The 21,373-nt window shown below is 40.5% G+C and overlaps 1 protein-coding gene across 1 annotated transcript in view; it reads left to right on the top strand.

Annotated features, from left to right (window-relative positions):
* The first annotated feature begins 886 nt into the window (after positions 1–886).
* Positions 887–21,373, top strand: part of SNX4 (sorting nexin 4) — a 33,963-nt gene continuing 13,476 nt past the window's right edge. The window contains 7 exon segments of the mRNA XM_027637115.1: positions 887–946; positions 948–1,091; positions 2,062–2,177; positions 11,599–11,737; positions 11,814–11,963; positions 13,025–13,072; positions 17,098–17,153. Of these exon segments, the coding sequence (XP_027492916.1) occupies positions 902–946; positions 948–1,091; positions 2,062–2,177; positions 11,599–11,737; positions 11,814–11,963; positions 13,025–13,072; positions 17,098–17,153 (698 nt within the window). The 5' untranslated portion in view covers positions 887–901.

Genomic DNA, 21,373 nt, shown 5'->3' with positions numbered 1-21,373 from the left:
ACAGGCTAGGAATAACGGAAATGCACAGGAAAGTTTGTTCCCGCTTAATGAGAAGAGACAAGGTGGCTGGAGCTTTTAATAAATAATGACAGAGGCTTCCCCAGAGCTGAACTCGGCAGATTTTAACCACTCAGGTGCTTCCTGGGGAAGCGTGGTGGGATGGGACATGCTTAGGTGTTGGCCAGCAGAGATGGTGAGCAGGAGAATGCCCTTCTGGGTGTCATGCCAGTGCCAGGAGGGAGCTGATGGAAAAGGCTGGGCAGCCAGTAGGGTAAGGAATACAGCACGACTGAGTCCTTCTCTACTAGCAAAGGATTGAGACTGGGGAAATAACGGGCTGGTGGACTTTAAAAAAATAACCCGAGCTGCCTAATGCTAACAAACATCCTATGGGAAAGTTATTGGCTGCTGAAAGAGACTGTGTAAAGAAAAGTGACAACTCCTGCTACAGACGAAAGACAGAAAAATATCTGAAATATTTCCTACTAATACGGCATATATTTTTTTTGTTTGTTTAAGGTGTGCTATTTGCTAGAACAACACAGGCTGTCAAAAAATCCAAGCAGGAAAGGCGTGAGAAACTCTGGGATGACCTGAGAACTAGAGAGAGGAACAACAACACAAACAAATCTTAGAAATAAACATTGGCAGCTGTAAGGCCGAGGGTGGGCGGTCAGGGGAAGCTCTGTCTCCGTCCCGGGCGGGAGGCTCACGGCTGCGGAGCACGGTCACAACGGGGGGTGTCGGTGCAGAGGGGCACTATCGAGCCCCTTGCGGGCACCAGGGCGGGCCGGACGCCGGCAGCGCCCCGGGATCGAGCGTGTCGGTGCACACGGCCGGCGGCGGGACCCGGGGCGGCCCCGCGGACACACCCCGGCCCGGCCCGGCTCTAGGGCCGGCCATGGGTTTGCCCGGAGCCGGGATCAGCGCCTGCGCGCAGCGCGGCGGCCGAGCCCCCGAGCCCCATGGAGAGCGCCGAGCCCGAGCCGAGCGGCAGCCGCCCCGAGGAGGAGGAGGACGAGGACGAGGAGGAGGACGAGGAAGAGGACGGCGCCCTGCTGCCCCCGGAGCTGCCCACGGCCGCGGTGAGGGTGAGGGGGGCGGCGGCGGAGGGGCGGTGTCCCCCGCCCCGGGACCGGGGCCTGCTCGGCCGGGGCGAGCACCGGCCTTTCCTGAGCGCGCTGCCCGGGCCGGGTGGGGGGGCGGAGGGGCGCGGGGAGGCCGGGCCGGGCGGTGTCCTGCGCTGCCCGCCGCCGCGGGAAGGGGCTACAGGTGGGACGAGCCCTTCGTCCACCTGCCCGGGGCCGAGCCCTGCCTGGCAGAGCTGTGCAGCCCGACCCTCTGAGCTGAGCGGCTCTGCTTCCAGACTCGGTCTGGCCTCTCTCAGAGAGCTTTGTGCACCCTCTGTCCTCGTCCCTAGTGTCAGATTATTATTGATTATTATCAATTATCCTTTTTGTCTTTCCCTCCCCCTTAATTTCACAAATGAATCCCCCCTCCCTGCTCAGTGCAGCTCTGCCTTTCCTGGGTGGGCGTGTGGTCCTGACTGCTTCCTGGTTGCAAATGTGTAAAAGATAACCGTTCTCCTCTGAGAGATTAAAAGAAAAACATCTCGGTGCGGATATGTTGTGTTTCCTGTGAAAGAGGAGAGGTGGTTACACGTCTCAGGTGTCCTGAGGAGGAATTCACCGATAGATGGGAAGTTTGGATAGAAAGTACTGGGTTTTGTTTGTTTGTTTGCTTGCTTTTAAAAAGGTTACTTTGTTACCTGTAAAGAAAAATACTTTTCCTTTCTGTATTTTCCTGGCTCACGGTGATTTTTGGTATCTGAAGTTGTCAGTTTGTTAACTTTGCTCTTTTCTCCTCAAAGCAGGTTTTCTGTTTTCACTTGCAAATGTGATAGAGAACATAGGTATAAAATGAAGTCCTGTCAAAGCCTTTATCCCACAGAGACCTGTCTTATTTGAACAAATGTGGTGTGGGAGAAGGGGAGGCAGGGTTAGTAGCCTTTGCCTTGTGTGGTTAATGTTGCATGAATCTTTATTTTCCTCTTCTAAAAAGATGGAAGACTGTTTGGCAAAGAAAATGGAAATCACTGTTTCAGAAGCTGAAAAGCGGACTGGGAGGAATGCCATGAACATACAAGAAACATACACTGCTTACCTCATTGAGACTAGGTGGGTGATGAGAGCTTGCTCTCAAAGTGCATGGATGTGCCATTCTTAACAGATTTTCCCTCCTTCCACCCCTAAAAATATTCAGGTACAGTTGATGAGAGGATTTAGCTGGTTTGTGCTTTGTCATGTGCTTATCAACCCACTGTGGAGGATCTTTTCCTGTGAAAACTTGGCAGCTGATCTCCAGTTCGGTACTAGTGCTGGTGTTGTGTAACTGTACTGTAATTCTTGATTTGGAGCTAGGTGGGAAAATGCGTGCTTGAAAGTTGTTGCTTTAATATGGTGTCAACAACTGCTTGGTTATTTCTTAGACATAGTTTGGGTAAATTTATACACATATTTATGAGGTTGTATATGAGAGAGGTCTAACATAATGGTTAAGCTTGCTGGAGATCACAAGAAAATAAAGAAGTCTCATGACTTATGTCATGTGGTGAAAATTTACTGTTCCACTACTATTTGGAGTGTTTTGCTTGATCTGATCACCACATCCTCCCTGTAGATGGTCTAAGGGTCAGGGTTAATTAACTGTTTCCTTTCTTCATACTACCTTGAACTTTCACTGGAGAACTTACTGCTTTCAATCTTCTTGTATTAACAAGATTAATAATACTACTTTGATAAACATGCTCAGTACCTCAAAGACAACTTAAAATGTCAAGTATTGAGTAGCTTTAAAATATTTTCTAACGTATCCTTACTCCTCAGTCACAGATGACTCCTGTTATGCAGGATCATATTACTCAGCTGAATCAAGAATTTCAGAATTAGACTTTATTGGGAGTTTTGCTTCTCCCTTCTTTATATTACCACTTTTAACCTTTGGGCCTTGCCTTGGGAATGATCTGCTATATAGATAAAACCTTCTGAAACAAAGCAGTTGCATTTTGCAAAGGCTCTGAAGAGTTCAAATTTGAAAGGCTTCTTAGCTTGTTTAGCTAATGGACACGCCAGTCAAACTGACTGCAGACCTAGTGGGATATGTTTTACTGTATTTTTGCTAAACTTAGAAAATGAAATCCAAAATAGACATATATTATATTTTTCAAATATTGTAGTTCTTTGGCAGTTGCTCAGATGCTTAAAAAATACTTTTACAGCATATTGATATTGAAGATCACATCTTCTCATATAAAATAAGTGTTATTTTTCTTGTAATAATCTTTCTGAAGGAAAAGAGAAGAAAACTGGAATCACTGGTGTCTTAACTATGATGTGAAGTGTATTCTGGGGGTAGCTTTATGCAGCCCCAGAACTTGCTGACTGCCTCTCCTTTCCCAGTCATCCCTGTGTTACTTTACACTCTCTCCTACTGGTCTTTCCTGGTTGTTCTTCTATAGTGGCAAAACTGTATTTTGCTGCTCAGATTGCATTTTTTCATTTAGATTTATTTTATTCTGTGGTCAGCAAATACCAAGACATGTTTGTCGCAGAACTATTGAAAATGTGGGTTTGTCACATCTCTAATAAAATGGGTTCTCTTTTCCTTTTGCTGAGAAGGCAAAATTTCTTGCATAAATATAAATGGTGGCTGTTAAATGTGCTTCCTGCTGAGCCTGTAGCTGTAGGTGGGCTTACAGCAATTTGTCTGTGGGTAATAGGATATTCTGTAGCTGAAGAATAAAACTTTTATAGTAATATAAAAGGAAGACCACTTAATAATAGTTGCATTACGTTTATGTGAACTGGGGTTCCACCGTTACTGCTATCTAGGATTTAATTTCAGTTTTAATTGAGGAATTGTATCTGGGTGAATAAGAGACACAAGATGGATGCAATGATGACCCCTGTGTATTTGGTACAGAACAGGAGCTAAGTGCTTAAACTTTTAACATGTAAGTTTCACCAGTGCTGATGAAAATGTTTTCAAAATGCAAGCTATGGTGTTGCTTACTTTTTCTTTTCAAAATGAGAAGACTTATTACTATGCTCACATTTTCATGTGACTTTTATGATTTTTTTTTTAAAGTTATATTATACCTTGATGTAGATGGGTTTCTTTGAAACAAAATGAACTCCATTCCCATAGACCACAGAGCCTCAGCAAATTCCAAGGGTTGTGCTTCTTGAAAGCATCCCCTATATTCTTGGTTTACACCTTTCTGCATTAGCTAATTAGATTTTTGTGGGGAACTATTTCTATTCAATTAGTCATGATGTCAGTTTGTTTCACAGCTTCCGTTAAACCACACAGTTATTTAAAAATAACTTAGTTTTTATATTCTCACTGTAAGAACAGGGGACACTTCCACCTCTTTTTGGGAAATGGTATTAAGGCAAGTACAAATTCTTACAACTAAGATGTGTAGCTAAATATTCCTTCTTGAGATATAAGTGCTCAGCCTATGACTTGCTTTCTATAAGGGAAATTACAAATATCCAAGACCTTATCTAAATTCAGACTTGCTTGTTAGAATTTTAGGCAGCTGTGTCTTATATCAGAGACTGCATGAAACGACAGGAACTGAGATAGTATAAACCCCTGACTCCTGCTCTTGTACCTGTTATTTTTCATGACAGAACTGAGAGTCAATCAGAATGCACAGCACCTCCATAAGTGATCTGTTTTGATGCACTTTTAGTTATAGGACATTTGGGGAATGCCTTTTTTGCCTGTTCTCCTTTAAAGTAAACAATTTCCTGTGTAGTAGTAGGACACTTCCCATGTAATTCACTTTGCTTCCATTCTGCTTGCTTTAAGACTTCTAGTCTGGCCTTTGTGATCAAATAACGTGATGACTAGAGAGTATTCTTTTATTTGTTTTAAATGTGGCTTTAGGGAAAAGTGGCACAACCTTGTGCAGCCTGGTATTTGACTACTTAATAGCAAGATCCCTGGTTTCCAGCCCTACTAGTCTTCACTTCCTCTTGAAGTAAATTGACAAGGTGGCTCAGTGTGTTTTCCAGTCGTACTGCCCCACTATGACTGGGAAGTTACTAATTCTTATTTCTGTTTTCAGTATTTGGAAAGTTTTCCAGTAGTTAAATTGTGACAGGAGTGATAACAGCTTCTCTGTTAAGACCTTGGATTGCCCACCCAAAGTGTAAGAACTTCTAAAGAAAGTTTCTGTGAGAGAAGTGAACTTGGAAATCAGTAGCCAGCCAGGCTACAGTTCAGTGGTAGTAGGGCTGCACCATGGGATTTTGGGAGTTTTTCCTTTGTTATGTTTTGTTTGAATATCATTCCCAAAGTCTCCCATTCCATGCTGGGCTAGGTGAAAAGCCCACTCTTGTGTTTCTTGGGGAGAGGCACAGGATGAAAGCCCACAGAAGTATATTGTCTTCTGATAAAACAGCAAAAGGCAGATTTTGGTCATTGAGATTCAGGAAGACTTGTCTGCTCTCTCCAAAGGAGGTGTTAGGAAGAAAGATAGTCTAAATTCAGCATGAGCTTTAACCAGGGGAGACCTGGGAGGTGAAAGAAGACAGAGGCTTTGAAAACTTACTGTTGATTTTTTTACTTGATTGATACTATGAATAATTAATCTGCCTAATAAATGTATATTTTGATTAAATACAGCAAACTGGGTGAAGTGTAAAAAACCAAAGAATCAGCTGGCTGTGAAAAATCCCGTGGCAAGAGAAGTGCTTCTTTGTCATACAGCTTGCCAGGTAGAAGAGCAATCATTAGGTATCAGCTGTCTGAGAGGCCTGAATAGAGAGACTGTTTCTAAGTAGCTAGTGAGAAGAGTTGCCCATCCCTCTAAAATAGTGTTCTTCTGCACAGAGAGTGAACCTTGCCCACTGCAGGGGAATGGAAGTGTCACTTCTCATACACTGGAAGGTCAAAGGCTGGAAGCAAAGTTAATGCTTCTACCACTGAAGAGGTGAGGGCTTTTACAAGGAAATAAACTCGTGTGTTTCCTTCTTGTCGGATTTAATATTTTGCAGCCGTTCATCTTTTTATTGCACTCAGAATTGTTTAATGGCTCATTTGAGGTAATTGGTTTTAAACAGGAAGTGAGAAGAGGTTAATTAGATGGACTAAAGTTTTCACATTGGCACTTTGAATTAAGGCAAATGAACGTGACAGGGAGTAATGTAATCTTCGAATTGGTTATGATAACATCAGTTATGAATGTAAAAGCTGAAGGTTTCAATTTTGTCTTTTTAATTTTTTCAGGCAGGTTGGTTCATGGAATGAATAACTTGCATTGTTAAAACTGTTCTTAAAGGGGAAACATATGGTTTTCCTGCCTGAAGACTGTACAAGTATTATATTGTGTTTTTAGAACCAAAACAAATTGAGAAGTTTGACTGAATGTCAACAAGTGATTATAATCTTAATTGAAACTGGTCTGCAATACTTGCATTTAATGGGGGAGTTCATAATGTGGTCTAAAAAATTAGATGGTAGTGAAGGTATTGAGTGTAATGAGTACCTTTGTGAATTTCTACTTCCTTTCTGAAATGGGGTTCCTGGGGAGAAATGTTCTTGTAATTGGTGATATTTTATGGCCTCATATGTAACCAGGTGGAGACATTTTTGGTGTGATTAAAAAAAAAAAAAAATTCTCTAATCTTACTTGCCTGTCCCAAATCCATCCATGCAGTTTCAAACTCTTATTACCTCGTTTGAAAGGCTGTGCTGTGGGTGCAGGCTTCAAACTGAGGGCTGTGCAGTGATTTTGCACCACAGCTTTGCAAAGAACTTTGCTGCTCCCCTCCTTTACCCAACTCTGTAGTGTTGTGTGCTCAGGAGAGCAGAATCTGGCAGCTTTACTGTAAGCCTGGGTGTAAGCGGGAATCTGAAACTAGTGTTAATAATGTCAAAGTAATTTTAAATTTATTTAAATGAGTTAATTAAAGAAGCATGGCTGCCTTGTTTGGTGCTACATAGGTGCCCTCCTGATGAAGATAAAGCAACAACTGCAACTGTAAAAGGCAGCATTTGTGCTTCTAAGAGAGAATAAATGCATGTTAGAATAAAGGATGTAAGTATGATCTGAGAAGAGAAATAGTGTCAGGTTGCTTAACACAGACTATGGAGAGGATGTTGTATTGGATGCTGTCTAGTTAAGAAAGAACAAACTACACAGACAAGTTTGACCTTCAGGATTCTCTGTTAGTAATTTAATCTTTTTCATCAGGGTATAGTGTGAAGCTTTTGTGTCCCTCATAGGGGTTGTAAAGCTTGATTAACTTAGACTGAGGGAAGCCTAGCCTGTTGTCCACACATCTGCTTTGTCAGAACAAATTGGCAGTAGGCTTTAGATCTAATAAACTTCCTTGATGTCTTCAGTGTGGGCAGGGAAGATGCAGTGAATGGCATGATCTGGTCTGGCAGTCTGCTTCCTTCCTCCTGGAGTTCTTGAGGCCCTGTATGGACATAAAACTTCAAGTAACAAGGTAGTGGTTTGTGCTGGCTTAGGACTAGGCTTCTCTATAAAGCTGTGGTCCTTCCCTGCTGAAGTGTTACACTCCCAAATGACCTTTTAAAAATGTCGATTAATATTTAGTTTTCTGCTTAGTGCTTGTGTATGTGTGTGGTTTGAGATGTTACTATGTTGGTTTTTTTTTAAATAACTGGTGTGTTCTTGTTAATTCTGACAAATACAAAGCTGATACAAAACTTGAAAAAGTTTTTTGCACAGTTGAGTCTCCACATGGTCTTTGCTTCTCCTAATTTATATTTAACTCTGCCAAACAGTTACGGAGCACTAAGAGCGTAATTTACACTGGAACGTTTTCCTGTCAGAAGGCTCTGATCTCTTACAGTAACAGGTTACTGATGTGTGTTGACCTGAACCCTTGCAAATGATAAATGGACTGCTGCAGTGTGAAAATATGTGATGATCCTATCGGTGTATTTGCCTTCCTTCAATATGTATAGGAATGTGAAATGTAAGTGCATTTGCTTCTAACCTGTAATCTATACTATGGAAGTCAAGTATATGTAGTTCCCCAAACAGACTTGAATCTGTGAAGTCACTTTCTAAAGACAGTTTTCTCGATTTCATTTCTTTTTCTACTGTTAGTTTGCAGCAGAACAATATTCTTTAGTTCTTTTCTCATATTTGTGGTGTTAAAACTGTTGAAACTTATTAAATGATAAGGTGATTCTTTCGACTGCAAAAATTGGGAGTTCTAAGAAAAATACAGATCAACTTTTACATGGTAAAGCTGCTTTGGCAAAAATTGGGTGTGTGGAGGAATGACAAGACACAGCAGGATGAATTAAGGCAGATCAACAAGCTGCCTAACTTTATCTAATGTATATTACTGTAATTGTATCTGATATGGGAGTGATATATTGAGGCCACTTACAAATGCATCCTAACAAAATTCGAGGTGGTTCTTTTCTGATGTTGTGTGAATCTGTGTTTCTGCAGCAGTGCACTTGAAAACAGAGTAGGAATGTCTGGGCTAGAAACTTCCTGGAGAGGTAAACTCCTTTTCATTCTTCTCTGTGCTGACCTCACTGATGTTGCAGGTTATTCACACAGTGATACTTTTAAGATCACTGCGTGGGGAATGTGTTTGGTTAGAGGCAGAAGACAACAATTAAGCACACTCTCTGTTGAAATGAAACAGACAAATGAACTTTCCTGAGTAACTTATATTTGGGAAGTAGAAAACTTCAAATTTAAAGTTGTCTGTGGCAGTGTAAGCCCAAAGAATAAGGTATGTGGAGACGAAAAATAATTGCAGCTTGGAGTACTTTTCCTTAGGAGCTCATATTGACAAGAAGAATAAGAATGATGTTGAAAACATAAAGTGAACTGTTCTTGCAGTCAACCTTTGTTGGTACATTCTTAAGTTTCTGTAGCTCTACTGTGTGTCTGAAGTGTGCAAGGCTGCCATAAATGTCACTGGTGTGTGCATACACCGAGCCTGCCTCTAGTTATGAAACGATGCACTCAGTCTTAAACTTTAGTTACATTTTAGAAAAAAATGAATAATGGAACTCTCCTATTACAGAAAAATCAATACAGGAAAGAAGAACTGATTAAACACAACTCCTGTGCCAATCCCAGGGTTGCATTTTCTGTGACCAGGAAATGGTTATGCATAGGAGTGACAGAGACATGTAATAGCAGTGGACCAACTGCATCCTGCAGTTTGTTTTTTTTTCTTCCTTTCATTCTTGTCTGATAGAACATCCATTATATTGTGGTGAACTTCTTGTACCAGGTCTGAAAACTGAATCTCTGTCATCTTCCTGCATTTGAGTAAAGGAGGTTGCAGTCTTCTTCATTCTGTTCAATGTGTCTGCTGAGCTCTGGGTGACTCTCTGGTGTCTTTCTGCTGTCACAGCAGCATCTGTGTCTGCAGCACAGATGGGTCCTTCTGGGATGTTGACTGGATTCTCAGGGCAGTCCTGACCTGTGTTTTTCTTGTCTCCCTGTTCATGTTTGCTTGTGCAGTTGTGTTTTTAGACAGGGTCCACATAATCCTAGGATGTATTGATTGTGTCAGTCTTGCTTAAGGGTTGATGATAACCCATGTGAAAGTAGTGCTGTTGAAACCCATGGTGTAAGTCAGTGCAGCCGGTTGATAGCTGCTGAAGCTGGAGATTAAAAGGATCTGTAACACTGAAGTACTTCTCTGTGAGTGTCTTGAATGGCCAGATTGTTTACCAAACCCTGCTGGGAGTTTCTCCCCTAGGAATGTAAGGTGTATGCCTTCAGCTTTCGACTAAACAATTAATCTTTCGAGGCATAGTATCTCAATTCCTTACCCATTCAGTTTACCTTTTACTCTGCCATAGTTCAGTCACTAGATACCTGCTTTGAGCTGAAGTGGTCTCGCAGTATTTAAACTGTGCAACATTAGTGTGGGGAGGAATGCTGCACAGCCTGTCAGTCCAGCGCTAAGCTGAGCTTACCCTCTTCAGAACTCTGTATTTGCAGTTGCAACTTCATTGAATTGAAATACTCTAATAGGGAAGAATTCTGTGGGATGTTGGCAGTGCAGTTTTAGTGGCTGCCAGCAGTGTGCTCACCTTTTCTTCTTGAGTCACTCTCAAGCAGTTTTAATCTGCATCTGTTTGTGTTGAATGCTATGAATACATCCTTTTTTTTCTTCTTCCCTCTGAAGTTTTTCCCCCCTACAAATTCAGTCACCTGGAATAAATGTCCTTTCCTCAAGGCAAGGGGAGATATACAAAAGTCATTCTACCTTACTCAGTAAAAAAAAAATCTTTTGCATAAATCTGTATTACATTATTTCCACCTCAAGATGTAAGGCTGCTTTAGAGTGGAATTGTTTGTTTTTCAGCAAGGTCATTAGAAATCCAACCTTGTAGGAGGTTAAGAATAGCTTAAAAAAAATCTATAATTTGTGTGCTACTTAGATGTTTTTAAAACTTCAGAATGTTCTTATGAATTCAAGAACTGCATAACCTGACTTCAGCTGGAAGAAGTAACATAGCAGTCTATTCTGCTGAGTACCATATGAGTTCATAACTTACTGTGCCCAGTTCTGAGCTCTTCAGCACAAAGAGCATGTGGACTTAGTGAAGCAAGTCCAGTGAAGGGCCATAAGGATGATGATGGGCTCGGAGTGTCTGACATGCAGGGAGAGGCTCAGAGAGGTGGGGTTGTTCAGCCTCTGAAAGAGACAGCTGATGCTAACTGCTAAGAAGTGTTACTGACCCAATGCTTATTTTATGATGTTGCAAAGTATTTCTGTTGCTTTAAATGTATTGTGTGAAAAATTATTTTTCTTGTCAAATTTTTATATTATTTTTCAGTTCTACAGTATTTCATGATTTCTCCTTTTATAATAACATAAAATCCTTCAGTATCTTCCTAGGTCATGTTGGTTTTAAGTTTTCAACAAATTTTTCAGATGCATCAATTTTGGACCTGCTTACTGTAGCTAGTTTATGTCCTTGGTCCTTAAATATAAAAAGATACTACTTTGAACAAAAAATTGGAAGTTCTTTGAAATTTACTATGTTTTTCTAAAAATATCCTTTAAAATTACTTAATATTTTTGAAGTTATGTTTGTAAGTATTTTAGCTGTTGCATGCAAGACAATTTTTATCCTCTGAAGATTTTCCCACTGAATAGCAAATTCCTTCTTATAATACTCTGTATCTTTCGGCTGCTTATGAAATTGTGCTGATTTGGAGCCTAAGATTGTTCCAAGAGAAATATGTCTAATTCTGTAGTGATGTGAACTAAGTCACCTGTGTGACTCTTTACTTGACTGTGATCTACCTGTTTGGTTTTGGTGTGTAAATGCATTGACTTTTCCTGCGTTCCTAAAAAATTTGAGTGCTATCAGGCAGAAATTACAAATATTTTTTTGCATTAAGTATGTAGACGTGAAATGAATTAAGATTCCTTTAGGTTATGAGCAAGTTATGCAGTAATCAGTAGTATTCTTGGGGCCTTTGCTCTGTTTGTACTGCTGGTTTGAGGGAGTGGGTGCTAGCTTACTAATGCTCAAATGTGCTGCTTTATCTTTCAGAGCTGTTGAGTCCCAGAGCGAGGGACAGTGTTCACCAGTGGAGTCCCTGTGGCGACGTTACAGTGAATTTGAGTTGTTGAGGAATTATTTGTCTGTTACTTACCCACATATTGTTGTTCCACCTTTGCCAGAAAAAAGGGTAAGGAAGCTGAGGCTGCAGCTTGCTTTGTTTTGTTTGTTATTTATTTACTATTGACACTCTTCTGTTTAACCAGGCTGACTTTGTTTGGCATAAGCTATCAGCAGATAACATGGATCCAGATTTTGTGGAAAGAAGAAGAATTGGTTTGGAAAACTTCTTGCTGCGTGTGGCTTCACATCCTGTTCTTTGTCAAGACAAAATCTTTTATTCATTTTTAACGCAGGTATAGTAGAGTTATTTCTAAATACATTATTTGATTGTTATTTATTTAAGATAACATTCTTTTTCTCTTCTTCCCTTCTATTGACCCATAGCTTGTTCTGTGTCAGGAGGAAGGATAGACAGTGTGAATAAACTTGAGGTGGAAAAGGCTTGTCCAGCTAAAAGTTTCTTAACAGCCCACTGCAGTTGTACAGTTGCACTTCTAATGTACCTTATGACTTTTTTCCAGTCAAGTTTTAAGGCTGCTAAGAAAGAATTTCTACCACTTTGAAACAGCGTATTAGGAACTTAATGCATGTTGGTTGGGAAAGCTTCCACAGGACCAAAGCTGAAATAGTAAGCATGTTGTGCTGCTGGCTGCAGAGACAGTACTGGCTTCCAGTTCACTCTCTGGATATCCATAGTTTCTGTAGCTTTGCTGTTTGGATCATGATCATTGTCACAAAAGTTGTGGTCCAACTGTCAGCTTAAGCAATGCATTCTGCAGCTTTCAACTTTAGGAGATGTTGGATGGCTCTTTTCTTTTTCTGTGCTTTGATGAGAGATTCCCAAATGGTGGACTGAGCAGCTGTGTTTGCCACAGCACAGTATAGTATGTAGGTGAACCAATGTATAGGAGCTGAAAACAGTGGAAAACCAACCACTACACCTGAGCCAGGTGACAGCATGTGCACATAAACTGTTGTCACCTGTATGTTCTCTGCACTTTGCCTCGAGCTGCAAAGGTCCTTGCAGCTGCTGATAATCTCAAAGGCAACCCTTCTTTCTAAAGAGCTGAGCTACTTCTTTAGACAGAGGGGTGTGGCTCCTGCCCCCACTTGATAGAATGAGGTAATTGAGTAGTGAAGAGAAGAGCATTTTGGGGGGAGATTAGTATGTAAGCACAACATAATGATTGGTTATTCTTAACCCAGAATTTTGGAAAGACATGGGAAGGGTAGCTGAGGCAGAAGGCAGGCTTACAGGAGAAGCTCTTTTGATATAGGCTCTCAAACAGGGACTTGCAAAAGCTACAGCACTCTTAAATTACTCTAACTGAACATTCTTTTCCTGTATTTTTAGGAAGGTGGGTGGAAAGAAATGGTGAATGAGACTGGATTTCAGTTAAAGGTAATTACTGTAATTGTCTCATGCCTGCTGTGATACAGACATATTCCAGCAAACATGTTCTAGGCTATTTATGAAAGGCTGTTTGCTGTGAGAATGAGTTAAAGGCATTGCTTTATGTATACTTGTAACTGCAAAAAACAGTGATGTTCTTTGCACGTGATGGGTAGGATTGCAGTTGTTAAGTTCTCTAGCAGGTTTGTTATGTGCCTGTGTAATTCTGCTAGAAATGTAGAATTATGGTCCTTATAAGCTTTAAAAGTAATGAACTTAAGCCCATAGCACTGCTTTTTTATGTTGTCACTTTAGTTTAGCATCATTTTAAAGGTGGGTGTCAGATTTAGCCTGGTAAGAGGTGCAAGGTGTCAAAAAAAAGAAAAGGTAAGCAAAGAGGTCTGAATTGTAGGACTTCTTTACAAGGAGAAGTTGCTGAAAGAGACTAAGACAGACGGATTTGGTGCCCCTTAACTGTTTAATAGAATTTGTCTTGGAGTAATACTATCCCCATTGACATCATTGAGTTCATGGCTGGGTAAACTGGTGGAAGACTTGCAGGAATAAATGATCAAAGGTCATGTGTCTGTACAGGTCAAGAATCTGAGAAGCTGATAGATTGCTGGGCTGTGTCTGGAAGAGTTACTGTATGGGGACAAATACAGAGCTTTTTGTTTCATTGTAATGTGATCTGGCCTCATGAAATCACAACTGAAAACTAGGTGGATTATGAAGAATTATTCTAAATAGTGAGAGCTAAAGAAAATCCCTGGTGCTCTTATCCTCAATGTCCAAGGGGCTTTGATACTGACACTTACTGTTGATAACTTAAGTTGGCAATAATTCTCTTCCATCACAGTAGGTTTTGAATATTGCTGGTATTCACAGTGCAAACAGTGTAAAGCTCTGGAGCTGTGTGTTCCTAGTCAGCACATATTTATTTCAGCTTACATTCATAGGAGTTCAGAAGGTTTGTACTGACAGGGTATGTTCAGGAGTGCACACAGTGGTGTGTAAAAACTCATAGCAGAATGGTGAGACTGTTTGCCTACCTGAAACCACACTGTAGATTAAATGACAGATGAGCAAGTCCTGCTTTCCTTCTAGGGTTGATTGTGTAGAGTTTCCCTTTTACAGTTCTGGTTTCCTTAGGAAAGAAAAATAACTTTTTCAAAAGCCTGTTAAAGAGCATCTTTCCTTTATCCTACATCTAAAGCATAAACCTTCAAGATTTATCACTACACTGGAGGAAAAACCTCTATTCCCTAAATGTCTTAGACTGTAATCAGACCACTGGTTTACATGTTGCTGTTGCCTCTGCATTAAAGCAGGATGTGTCTTTTGTCTGAAAGAGTTTGAACCAGGGCAACTAAACTTTAAATTGGGCATTAATGCAGTGTAGTATGTTACAGCTGAGTGTTGACATTGGAAACTTTGTTTATTCTGCCAACTGTATCATTAAATTATGCCTTTCCTCCCTCCCTCCCCAACACTTAATTTTATATTTAAGGGATTTGTCACTAGGGATTTTAACCCTTCCTTTAGGAAAGAGAAAATTCCCCTCTCTCTTTAGTTTACTTAAATGATTATAGGATCATAGTAGGAATTAACTGTCTGAAAACTCCTTGACTGTACTTCATTTGATGGGGAGTTAATCTCTAAAATGCTTGTGCGTATTAGTCTTAAATCAGTTTTAAGACTGGACAGATGTTTTTCTAGAAGCTCAGCTCTGGTGCAAATGCTCAAAAGTGGTGTGTGGGAGTTACTGTGCTGCGATTGGCAAGAAGGAAATAGCCCTACTTAGATGGTTGAGTGTTGGCAGGATTGTGCTTCCTGCCTGACAGTGCTTTACTGAACTCTTTCTTCAGAGTGCTACGTGTTTTGTGACAAAAGACAAAAAGCTTGCCCTGCAGCTGTAAGTTTGGAAGTGGTCCTTTCCAAGTGTAAACCTGTTGAATGTGCATGCTGTCCCAACTCAGTGGCTTTGGTGACTGCTGTTTGAACATAAATACAGTGGGTTTTGAAATAGCTACGTAGAGGGATGGACTCTGATAATGTCAGTGTATCCAGGTGATGTTTGTACTGAGAGGATGTGTGAGGAGTACACATGGGTGTGTGTGATCAACTCAAAATGTAACTGGCTTGTGTATTGACTTGTTGGAGATCCAAGACCATACAAGCACCTGAAGCACTCTGAATAAACATGAAGGCTGAGACTTGGAGTTCCAGCAGGATTTTGTGTTCCTTTTGCTGTCTGGAACATGCTTCCCCGTGCTGCCTTGTCTTCCCTTTGCAAGATACTCTTAGAGAAGTGTCATACGCAGTGGTAACAGTGAAACAGTTTTCTCCCCGTGTCAGTCAGTCTTAGTCCTGAGGGTTTTGTTCACTTACCTTTTTGTTTGTGGATTATGTTTTGTTTTGATGGTTTGGTCAGTGGAAGGACAGCTAAAGTTAATCTGACTCTCCCAAGTCCACCACTAAACCATGTCCCTGAGTGCCACATCAACATGCCTTTTAAACAACTTGGAGGTAACTCCATCACTTCCCTGGACAGCCTCATCCTGTGCTTGACAACCCTTTTAGTAAACAAATCTTTTCTAGTATCCAATCTAAACTTCCCCTGTTGCAGCTTGAGGCCATTTGTTCTTGTCCTATTGCTTGTTATGTGGGAGAGGAGACCAATGTCCCCCTCACTACAACCTCCTTTGAGGTAGTTGTAGAGAGCATTAAGGTGCCCCCTGAGCCTCTCTTTCTCCAGGTTAGTTATGGGGTATCTTCTGCTCAGCCTAAATGCAGCAGGAGGTGAAACAGTCTCAAACTGTGCCTGTCTCATCTGTAGAGGTTATTACAAGGGCCCTAAAGGAAGGCCTCTCTTCTTGGTTTGGGAAAACACTCTGTTCCCTTCACTGTCAAACTCAAAATAGCTCTTCAAGCCCTGAGTTGGCTGTAACAGTGCACAAAATATTCCTGTGTCATATACCAGCACTAACAAGTACTGCTGAAGTAACTCTCTGCTCGCAGCTGTGGCACAGCCTGTTAACTAGAGAGTAAACTGTAGGAAATCTATACACCTCACAAGGGGTGTTTGTTTATTTTCCTTTTACTGGAGAGAAGGATGTTTTGATCAAAAGCAAAATCCAACCATTTACCCAGATTTGGAGTTTTCCTGCGGTGTAGATGAGCCCTGAGCGAGCTTTGTATAAAATGCATTATAGAAATGAAGAGTTGGTAGTGATGTGGGACCTCTGTGGATGAGGCTGGGATCTCTCATCTGTATTGGTGTCTTATTAAGAGTAAATACTCATTGCACAATTTAATATTCAATTAAACTGGAAAAAAACCCCTCCATCTCCTTAGCAAGGTTCCATACTGCTGTTGCAGTCATTGGTAAACCAACATCTCAAAAACTAAAGCAGCCAATTACCTTTTTAATTAGGTATTGAACTTTATTCTGTAGAGATTTATATATGCTCTACTATAGAGAAGAACATTGCATTAAAATGGTTCTATTCTGATATACAAATTACATATTTTCTGTAAAGCAAGTCATAAAATAAGGGAACACCATATATAAGATTTTGATTTCACTGGGGAACTGTTCCTAGTAATAAGGAGCATATAGAGGTCACTCTACCATTGGTTTTATTTGGTTTGAAAAATATAAAATAGCTTGTCCATATGGTCTTATGTTACCTAATTGCTTCATCTAAAAAGAATGCAGGGTTGTGTATCTTAACTCCATGATTTGTGCTGCATTTTAAGAAGGGACTATTTTTGTGGGATTTGGATTATACCAGCTTAATTTTAGAGGTTACTGTTTACATCATATTCATAAAAATAGCTTAGTTTTTTGACTTTTTAATAAAAATATCTGACATGCAGGGCAGCTAGTGTCAACTTGTTCAATGTTTGAAGATTTAAATATGCCAGGAAGGCAGGATTTTTTTTCTAGTGGTGCTGCCAAGGGCTGAGATTTTTTTGTCACTGAAATTTAATTGCGTTAAATTAACAAAGCTTTTTTTCCCCTTTTTCAGGCAGATTCCAGATTAAAAGCTCTTAATGCAACATTCAGAGTGAAAAACCCAGACAAGTAAGATTCCACATACTTCTTCCCTCCCTTTCCCTTTTTCAGTTACATCTATAACTTCAGGTGACAGAATATTCTCTTTCTTCAGTGTAAATTCAGAAACGAAAAATTATCTTTCTGCACTTCAGATCTTAACAGAAGCCCAGTAAGGAGGTACTGTGAAAAGGTTTGATAAATCCTGCTTCTAGAAGCAGGAAACATTTAGAAAAATTCCATCACTTTATGCAAAATGAGTATTTCGTTTTTGCGAGACTAAAAGGAAGCAACAAAAGAAACCCCAAACCCAGACTCAGCAAAAGAACCTCTTAATAATTGTTTGCAAAGAAATCTTTCCAAGTGTGAACAGAATACAGATTGATGGTCTTTCCAAAAGTCTGCTAGTGTACAGTTCAGGATGCACACACCCCGGTGTTGCTGTTCATAGTTCCCTTCAAGCTGCCAATTTTCACAGATGCTTTTGGAAGTCCAGAGGTCAGTTCAGCTCCGTTACAGCTTAGGAAGCTCTGGGACAGACACTAGAGCAATCTGCTGGATGGAAAAACTGCTCAGAATTGTCAGGGTATGTAATGGGAGGTTCATCACACCCTGGGTGCTTGTGAGAAGGGTAAAATGAGAGCTTCTACTTCCACAATAGTTAGAAACATCAGTGTGCAGCAGTAGAGCCAAGAGATGTTGCTGTTTGCCATCCATAAGCCAAGGAGACCCTTAACAAGTGCCCTTCTGGGTTCATCTGCTGTACAGCAGTGGCAATAGGAGATGCTATTTAGGGAGAGCCCACATGCCTGATTGCTTTCTGTTGTCTTTTCCCTTTGTACTTCCATAGAATCTTTGTGTACTGTGTTAAGGATCTTAGAGGGTACATACCTTTCTGAACTTCTTTATAGGGTTACCTGTGAATTGGTCCGGTCTCTCCTTTTTTACTGTGCTTGCTTTTACAACCTTCTGTGGCAGCAAGGAAGCTTTTAGCCAGGGTTTAATATAAAAGGAAATATTCATGGATGAGATCGGAAGACAGAAATTCTCTCTGTGCCTGCAGGTGAAATTGGCCCCTTGTTTGAATGCTTCATCCTCAGTCATCTTCCTGTGTGGATGACAGGAGTTAGCTTTTCCTGTTCTCACAGCAGGGAAACCTTCCCAGAAGTCTTACTGTAGGCATAGGTGGGCAAGATTGCTTAAGGAATATCTTGTTGTCTTTTGAGGTAACAATGTTTCAGAAAACAAAGCTGTTGTGAGAAGTGGCTTGTTAAAAAGCAGGAAAAGAGTTAATACAAGGAAAACATGAGAAAGGGCTTGTAACAAAAACAGTTCCCAGGTGTCTGTGTCTCGGTAGAGCCTTCACAGTGCTTGAGAGAGATGGCACATGTTTTCTGTTGTATTCTGCCAGCCACAGGAGCTTCCAAATTGATTTGGGGGATACAAGTTGTTTAACAAATAACTGATGAGCAGAAGCTGAGGATTTTTGTTTTGTTGGACGCTTTTTTGTTTTGTTTTTGGTTTTGGTTTTTTTTTTTTTTAATAAATTCAGGGAGAGCCTTTTACCATAGCACGTGTGGCTCTTAACAGGGGGGACAGTGCCTTGCTCTGCCCAGCACACTCACGCTTGAGCTGCCTGGAATATGATGCCTTGCCCCTCTGCATTACCTTTGGTTCTTGTTTGGCTGGGTGCTGAAGTAGTTCAGCAAACTCACCTTGCTGAAACAAAAGGTGTGACTGCTGTGTAGGGTGTAGGCTTTTAGGTTCCTGGAGCAGGAGGGGTTCCAGGTGCAGCTCCCAGTCCGGATTGCCTTGCGGTGCTGTGGAGCTGCACCCCTCAGCTTAGCAACGTGAGGAGCTCCACACAGCTGGAACAAGGCTGCTCCTCCAGGTCAAGTGTAGACTGGAGACTAAACCTTCTCCGGTGGGAAGCAATTTATATTTTTAATGGTGGAATTAAATGGTGATAAAAATATGGTGTTCTGGTTACTCAGAGGTAAATTTGTATGTACTGCAGACCTCTTTGATTTGCCTCGTGGTGCCCATCCTTTTGTTCTCTTTCTGGGCTTTAATCAAAAAAGTAGCTTTTTTTTTTGTGAAAGATTTCTTTAGAAAACACTAAATCTTTTCCTAAGGCAGAATTTTTTTTTTAGTAGCTCTCCTTTATTTTTGTCTAGTTACTCAGACAAGTGACTTATTCTTTAGTGAACAGTTCTGTTCTTGTAGTGTCTTCCTTCACAAAACAGGACAGTGACACTGCCCTCACTGATGCAGGGAGGGCAAGTAAAATACACAAAGTAAATAACTTATATTGAAATGCTGTCTACTGTAAATCAAAATTTCTTATTTTCCAGTGTCATAAAAGATATTTTTAAGACCTGCTGGTGCTCCTACACCAGTGTGATCGATCAGTTCTTCATTTGTGTCCCAAGTTCTATTTAATGGCTCAGTTAAGTATCTAGACTGTTGGTAATATTGTAAAACCAGTAAAACCAAGCGAAAAGTGCTATTTAAAAAAGCCTCAGTTACTGAGTGCCAAAACTGTCTTGTTTCACACTTCTGCTGTTATGGTGCACTGGAAGGTAAACATCCCTTTGTGTGCCTCACTGAACTCAGTTTGGAAATTACATTATAATTATGTAAATTTTTTTCATGAACAATGAGTAGGACTTAAGCAAATACTTGAGAAAGAAATCCTTGATCTGCAACACCTTTTCAAAACAGTTTTTCCAAAAAATTATGTTTTTAAAATTTTCAACTTTCACAGAAGAGTGGGGAAAAATAGCAGCACTTTGGTTTATGCTTTTTTGAGACAGTAAAAAGAAGACAGCTTGCTTCAGAAGTAGTAATTTTTAAAAATTATTTTATTTTTTAGTGGAAGAGGAATTTGTAAGGGAGAGGAGGTATTTCTGCTGGATTCTAGGATACAGAAAGTCCTCTTAGGTTCCTGACTCTTGCCTTCAGGGAGTTACAGCATTCCTAAAAGATTTCTTGCCACAAAGCAGGATAAATAAAACTTTTCATTATAAATTTCTGGAGTGGAAAGGGGAGTCTTCTTGAGCTGAAGGCATGCTTTTTAATCTTTTGTTTTTAGTTCAATTATTTCAAGTATCTTCACCGTACGTGTCTGCAGCTGTCTGACATGCAGCCCTGGTGCATATTTTATAAAGTGTAAACTGAAAAGATTGCTCTCTAAATCCCACTGTGCAGATCAATGACTACATTTCTTTTTCCCATACAGTTTCTCTGCTAGCTTTTAAATATTTTTATGTATTTAACCCTGTGTGTGTCATAATCTTATAAAAGATGCTTCTTGGAAATCGCAAATCTTAGAAATTGTAATAAAGCTTCTACTTCCTGAATGTAAGGATGAGAATATTTTAGGGGAAGACTTCCTGGCAGGGGAGGAAGAGGTGTTAAATGAAAAACCCTGGAATTTCGTACTTGGTCACCCAGAACAAGTGACCCGACTCATTTCAGTAAGACCTCTTGGGTACAAGCTATTCTGAAATACAAAGCCTGACTGTGTGCCTGTGGTGGGAGGAGGGATGAAGTTTCTTTTTCCTTCTTCAACATCAACCTGGAAGGCTAATTTTAGACTCCCATTCTTTAATTCTAGTTGCATTCTTCTGTGTTTATTTTCAGATCATTGTTTAGAAATTTAAGTAAAGCTGTTTCTGGCTTCCCCCCTGGATGAAATAAATACTTTTTTGTGTACCAAAGTAGGTCATGAGTTAGACTTGTGTGTAGTAGGTAGGGTTTACGTGTACACAAGAGGCTGTTGCTGTGGTTTAATTGGTTACCTGTCACTAGCAAGGCTGTGGCAAAGTCATTAGCGTGAGCTAAAGGTATCAGCTTAAACTGCCTCCAAGGCTTAATTGACCTGGCTGATAAAATGCCTCTTCTTCAGAAGTGACAGGCCAGCAGTGTGCACATGGTCACTTGCAAGGGGTTACCTCTCTGGTACCTTGTTAAGATGTAGTGGTTTGATGGCTTTTAGCCATACATCACTCCTGTGCAGGTACAAGTCTCAATAGGATTTCATATATCATGTTACAGTTACTGTATGGATTAGCCTTAGAGGAATTGTGGGAATTGTGAATGCTTCCTTGAACTCCTAAAGAGCTATGCACAAAATTGGGTAGATGGCAGCTTGAAAGTAAAGTATCTTTGCCAGGTCAGAAATGTGAACATGCTTGTATTAAGAAATATGCTTCAGAAGATTTTGGCTTTGTACTTACTTGAAGCTT

The sequence above is a fragment of the Corapipo altera genome, unplaced genomic scaffold (assembly GCF_003945725.1).
Source record: "Corapipo altera isolate COAL_440 unplaced genomic scaffold, ASM394572v1 45, whole genome shotgun sequence".
In the NCBI taxonomy this organism is placed as follows: Eukaryota; Metazoa; Chordata; class Aves; order Passeriformes; family Pipridae; genus Corapipo; species Corapipo altera.
The sequence above is the reverse complement of the archived record's forward strand: the minus strand, read 5'-3'. Positions and strand labels throughout refer to the sequence as shown.